The sequence below is a fragment of the Lathyrus oleraceus genome, chromosome 3 (genome assembly GCF_024323335.1).
Source record: "Lathyrus oleraceus cultivar Zhongwan6 chromosome 3, CAAS_Psat_ZW6_1.0, whole genome shotgun sequence".
Lineage (NCBI taxonomy): Eukaryota > Viridiplantae > Streptophyta > Magnoliopsida > Fabales > Fabaceae > Lathyrus > Lathyrus oleraceus.
Window position 1 is genome coordinate 305,415,179 of NC_066581.1, and position 6,837 is coordinate 305,422,015.

Below are 6,837 nucleotides of genomic sequence, written 5' to 3' on the forward strand. Positions count from 1 at the left end.
TACGGCGGTTTGTGGACGGCTAACTACATATTTCTTTTTTTACATTAACAACACTAAAATTATACCTAACAAAAAATACTTGGATATAAACAATTATTTATTATTTTTTAACAATTAAAGTGAATAACCATAACACCTGATAAATTCAAATATGGATTTAATTAAAGTTAGCTGATACTCTCTTTTATGAAAAAAATTCAAAGAATCCAATGTGAACTTTTTTAAAGCAAAAATCATTAGGCAAATAATTCAAACTAAGAATTAAAGGCACTAGCCGTTAGCGCCTGTTTAGTTTCAAATTCGAAACTCATACCATATCATCATCATCTCCACACTCCACCGTTTTATTCACTCACCACTCCCCAAACCCTCCACCTCAACCAAACACGACATAAATCCAAATCCAAATGCAAACACCGGCGACCGGAACACCGAAAGTAAGGCCGCGATCTGGCCGTACACCACTTCAGCCGAAAAACACTCCCGCCGATCTCACTCTCCATCCTTCCACAAAACCCAAGCTCAAATCCGATCAAACATGTTTCGAGATTACACTGATCCCAAACACCGAGAAAGAGAATCTTCCAATCGAGATTGAAATCGTCCCCTCAGCTACGTCTCCGGTACTTCCACCGGAGACCTCGCTTGGGGAGGAGCTAAGCGCGATGAAGAAGAAACTCGAGAGATTGAGAACAGATAAAGAGAAAACAGAGAAAATGCTGAAAGAGAGAGAAGTGTTGCTTGACGCGAAGATGAAGGAGATGGAAGAGAAAAGCGAGATTCAGAAGAATCTCGAAATCCAAGTCGATCGATTGTTCCGATTAAAGGAACTCAAGTATCGATGCATGGTGCGAACATGAACAATCATCTTTCACAGTTCAATTTGTTTCTAATTTCGATTTCTTGATATTGATTTTTACTTTTCAAATTCAACAGAGAATTTCTCCGATTCGAACGCTTAGAGAGAAGGAACATGAAAAAATCATCAACGAAGCACCATCGCAATCAGAGGTATGTTTATACGCTAACTTCGCATTAATAAATCGATTAAATTAGAGTCTGACTTGAAATTTGAGAAATGTGGATTTGTTTTGTTGTTGAGAAGGTGAAAACGGAGGAAACAGTGGCGTTTGAATCTGTATCAGAATCGGAATCTGTTAAAGAAGAATGCGAAGAAGTTCAGAGTCCTGGTTCAGCTTGTTCACAAACACTTACTATACACACAAAATCTGATAATTAAGAATACCGTTTCGGGAGTTTTTTTTTTTTGTATACATAATTTTCTCAGTTATGGTGTTTCTTTTTCCTCATTGATTTGAATTTCACGATGTAATTTGCATTTTTTAAAATTATTATTATTATTATTATTATTATTATTATTATTATTATTATTATTATTATTATTATTATTATTATTATTATTATTTTATTATATAATTTTTAAAAGGAAACTGGTTCTTAGTTTTATATTCAGCTTCGGCATCGTGTGGAAGACGTTTTTCAGTCCATTTTTGTACTTAAAAATAGTTGGGTCATTTTATTATGTATGGAGAATGCTCATTTGCAAGGAAAAGAGTATCACTTTTCGCTATGCTAACACAATTTACACTAAAGTTGAAAATGAATTTTAACTATATCCCTAACCCAAGCTTAGAGACATAAGGTTTGGGATGATTAAAGGCAAATCTGGGAATCAATATCAGGATAAAATTAGAGTAACCCCACTTCATCATCCAATAACAAGTTTTCAAAAGACCCAAATCATCTCCTTCAATGATCAATGCTAGCACAAATAAAATTACTTTGATGATCATCTTGTTAGAGGGAGAAAGTTGTTATTGAATAATACAATTTCAAATTTTATGTGTACATGAATGATCAAGTTGTTAAAATGTGAGAGAAAGTTGTTATTGAATAATACAACTTCAAGCTCTATGTTTACATGAATGGTCAATTGCTTATATAGGCCCCATGTTGAAGAAGATTCTATCGATTCATATTGACCCAATGGGCAAATGGACGCAAAACTACGAAGGCCCATATGTTGTAAGAAAGGTTTTCTCTAGAGGAGCCTTAATCCTTGCAACAATGGATGGTGAAGACCTTCCATCCTCCGTAAATGCGGATACAGTAAAAAAATACTACACTTAAAAAAAGAGCCCGATGAGTTGAAAACCTGAAAGAGCGACTTATGTAAAAATGGGTATTTCGGTAGATTGAAAACCCGAAAGGAAGGTTTAGGCAAAAATTAGGGATTCATAAATGTGAGAGGTTGCATCCCACAAAAGAATCTTCTTCACTTCCTAGCAAGTTAATCTAGTCACTCTCCTTCGAAAAGCAAGATCTAAGGACAATCAGGGACATAAAGACTATATCAGAATTGAAACTTGGTGGAAATTCGAGCTATTTCATTGCCATTATAGTTTTTCAATTTCTTTTTTTGCAATCACCTCTTTTAGGAATTGCTTCCTTTGTACAAATCACCCACTTTTGGGACCCCTTTTATCAATAAAATTAAGTTCGTCATATCTGCTCAGTCTTTTTACTTTTCCTACTTTGTTTGCGAAATGTGATTTTTCTTAAAATGATATCACATTGGAAATTTATTGGTAATTAACTTTTACTAATTTTTTTAAAGGAAAAACATCGAATTGCTTCTCTTTCAAAAGTATCTAATAGGTAACCAAAACCCAACATGTTTAGCATATCTTAATGCCACAAAGTCCTTTGGATTTGGCCTAATCAGAGTTTCTCCTTAGCAGAAATCCACAGCTATTACGCCTGTCGTAGCTTGGGCATCAGAGATTCTAGAATTTCGATGTTGGGAAGTCAATCCACTCCCTAAGCAGATTCCAACCTCAATCATCATTGGCGCTCATAAAACATTATCCCCTACAAAGCCCAATCATACTTGGCACAACTTGAAAACCTTGCATTTGCATATCCCCAAAAGCTCGAACATGCATTGACATCTTGCATGCATAACATTGCATCATAAGTATCTTTTGAAATTCACACCTTGTTTGTACCCAAGAGTAATTCATCATATTTTGGAACCTCTCAGCCGTTGTTAGGGACCTTCTCTAATGAAATCAACATTCATTCCCAAGATTTCTTCCCAAGTAGTGTCAGGTATTCCATCCGTTGCTAGGAATCATCATTGAGTTACTTTGTTTCCTCCCAAGTCTCCCTGGAAGGGTCAGGTATTCTAGCCATTGCTAAAGAATCATCATTGAACTTCTTATCTCCCCTACAAAGTCGGATATCCTAGTCGTTGCTGAGAGTCTTCATTACATTTTAATTTATCCCCAACCAGAGTCGAATATTCCTAGCCTTCGCTAGAAATCATTACTGAATTTCTTTCCCCAAGCAAGAGTCATCTTTGAACTTGTTCCCCAACCGAGTCAGATACTTCATAGTTGTAGTTAATAATTATATTTAAACTTATTTCCCCCAACATAAGTCAAATATTCTAGTCGTTGCCAAGAATCGTCACTGATCTGCTCTCTTCCCCAACTAGAGTCAGGTATTCCAGTCGTTGCTAGAAATTGTCATTAAACTTTCAATCCTACTCAAACAGGGTCAAGTATTCCAACCTTTGTAAAAAATTGTCATTGGATTGTTTAATCTCCCCAATAAATGTCAGGTATTCTAGCCATTTTTAGGAATCATTATTGAACTTCTATATTTCTTCAACAGAGTCAGGTATTCTAGTTGTTGCTAAGAATCGTCGTTGTACGTTCTTGAAAAGTTTACCTCCAAACAAAGTCAGGTATTTCTAGTCGTTGATAGGAATTGTCACTGAACTATTTGGGTTTATATCCTCAGTCGAGTCAGGTATTCCATCTTTCACTAGGAATCATCGTTGAACGACTTCTTTCCCCCCCACAGAGTCGGGTATTCTAGACGTCGCTAAGAATCGTCATCGTACCACGTAATTTTCTCTAGCAGAGTCGAGTATTCTAATCGTTGCTAAGAATCATCACCGTACCCATATATCACCACCACCACCACTGTGTCAGGTATTCTAGTTGTTGCTAAGAATCATCTCTGAATTCACTTGGTTGATCCCTAGTAGATGTAGGTATTCCAGCCGTTGCTGAGAATCGTCACTGAATATGTATTTCCCTATCAGAGTTGGGTGTTCCAACTGTTGCTAGGAATTATCATTATTTTTCTTCCCAAACATTGCTAGGGGCAATTCCCCTTTTCATTTGCCAAAATTCTCATTTCCCAGCAAAGTTTCTTTCCTACCTTTCTTCTGGGAGTTTTGACATCGAACTTTCCTCTTTGAAGAGATACTTATGTTGCATACATTGCATTGCACACATAATCATCATAACCATATATAATCCCCAGTGAATCATAACACCCCCATCCCCGACTGGGAAAATTTTCGGTTACTCTTTTTAGTATTTATCATCTCCTACCATGAATGCATTGGAAGCCACTGTTATCCATACATCCAGGTCCGAGAAGATTAAATAGGGGCAACTATCATACCCTCAAATTTACCCTACCTACACATCACCTTCTTGAGCCCTAATTCATGAGCATACATCCCATACCTATCATCTCATATGTATTTGTACTTAACAATCCACAATATCTACAAACCCAAGGCATGGGCTTCATCTACGAAGCCTCAAGACCCTCTAGCCATGTTAAGGTGTGCCAAAGCCATCTTAACCCTGATCTTTATCCTCGAGCATCCAACAAATCTTAGAGGATCACTCAAGTCATCTCACTCACTCTCCAAACCCAATTTTGATGGTGAGTCCCCTTTGAAGATGCATCAAGATTCATCTGGTCACCCAAGGACCCTAACCCTAGCTCTTGGCCCTCATTTGGCTTGCACAAGTCATGATTCACCATGGATCTTGACCATATCATTTATGACCCCTAAAATCCGAAGTTTATTCATTTCCCAAACCTTTGAAACATCTCAATATGACCCTTGTATCAATAAACCCAAATTTCCCTAACCATGGTTCCTTATGAAACCTGTGGTGCAAGAAACCCTAATTTCACCATCCTTTGATCATTGACCTTGATTCATTTTGATCACTCCATAATACCTACACTCATTCAACATCAATTCATGACAGTTATAATCATAATTCACCATTCAAACATTCATTCAATTCATGTTACAAGTACTTGATTTGATCATGGTTTTTGAACTTTTAAGGCATTTGATTCACCCATGAACTTGACCTAACATCATCCCACAAAGCTCCAAGCCTCATTTTCCATCATGATATAATCATATGAGATTAAAACATCCACCATTGTGCCTTAAAAATCAAGAAATCACAAAGTCGCATTTTTAGGTCATGTTGATTGGTCACCATTTGGCAAGAATGGCCTATGGCAAGTTCCAAATACCACAACTTTCTCATCTCACAAGCTTTTTAATATATTCTTTTATCCAAATTTCCTAAATAAGTTCGTAATCAAATTTATTTCAATGTACAAGACCTAATTCTTTGAGCAAGGACCTCAATTCTTGCATTGGCCAAACTGGTCCAACATGCCTACCATGCCCTAAAACATGACCAAGACAACTACTTTACCACATTGCCATTTCCAAACAATAACTCATTTGAACCTGATTCTTTTTGCATATAATTAAGTACATGGCAAGGAACATTTGGCACAAGTTTTAGATAAAATGCACGAGCCAATTTCATTTGGCATTGGTTCAAACATTGAAGATCATCCTGATGCACAAACCAAACCACAACTAGTCAGATTTTGCATATTGGTGTTATAAGTCCCCAAACCCTTTAATCTGATTCCATTTGACCCCTAACATATTACATATGGTAGTGTGGTATGTTTGGAAGTCAACATGGATGCCAACAGCTCACAAATTAGAAAACCTGATCCCATGTGAAAAGTGGATTTTTCCCCAAAATGGCAAAAAGACAAAACCAATACAACTCTGATTCAAGCCCTTTGTTATTCCTAAATGATGCTAAGGGGGGAAACCAATTTTTTCGGAGTACAAGTAAGATCAGAACACATCCACACATGTCTCCCCAAGTTCAACCTTGAGCATGTTTTGAGCTCTACACATTCTGAAGCAGACATTCACACCCCCCCCTAAGCCATTCCATCACATTCCCTATAAATAGGGGAAGGTGTTCCATGCAATAAAAAGCTTACCAAGCCAAAAAACACTTTGCTGCAAACCCGAGTTGAACCTCTTAAAACATATTTTCCATTTTTGAGATTCGAAGTGTTTTAGTTCTAAATAACCACCCAAAAACCATCCTTGAACATCACTCAAACTTTCTTAAGTCCTAACTCACCTTCCTTGCACCTCACATGAGTTGTGCCAAGTCATTGGAGCACCACTCTGAGATTGATTATGATCAGGTAGTTCCACTCACCCTCATCACTCAAATGAGTTACCATTCAACTCGAAATTCCTCATTGATCGTTATCCCCATACTTTGAGCTTTGATTAACCTATATCCACCATTTAATTTTTAATCTAGATCAAAGTTGTTCTTCTGGTTCTTGGTAAAATACTCCACACTCAGAGCCAATCAATGGCTCGTGAGTGTGGATGTTGGTTTGTTTATGATTGGGGAAGGTGAATCCATGTTAAAATTTGGTTAAAAACACTTTTTTTTTGTTTTGATTTTCAAAGTTTGGAGGTTGAAGACGACTCTGAGTCGTCGCCTCGCACATGTTTTTGAATTTAAATATTAGTGTTGTCATGTCCTGATTGGTTGATACACGCGCAGTTTAATTTTAAATTATGGTTTTATTATTTATTCTATTGAGTGCATTTGTTTTCACAAGGTCTGGGGTTCAACCCCAGCT

At 36.9% G+C, this 6,837-nt stretch overlaps 1 protein-coding gene across 1 annotated transcript; it reads left to right on the plus strand.

Moving 5' to 3' along the window:
• The first annotated feature begins 262 nt into the window (after positions 1-262).
• LOC127127286 (high mobility group B protein 6) lies at positions 263-1,373 on the plus strand. The gene is made up of 3 exons (XM_051056438.1): positions 263-848; positions 937-1,011; positions 1,106-1,373. The coding sequence occupies exons 1-3, from the start codon at positions 408-410 to the stop codon at positions 1,238-1,240; spliced, it is 651 nt and encodes a 216-aa protein (XP_050912395.1). The 5' UTR covers positions 263-407; the 3' UTR covers positions 1,241-1,373.
• Positions 1,374-6,837: the final 5,464 nt, after the last annotated feature.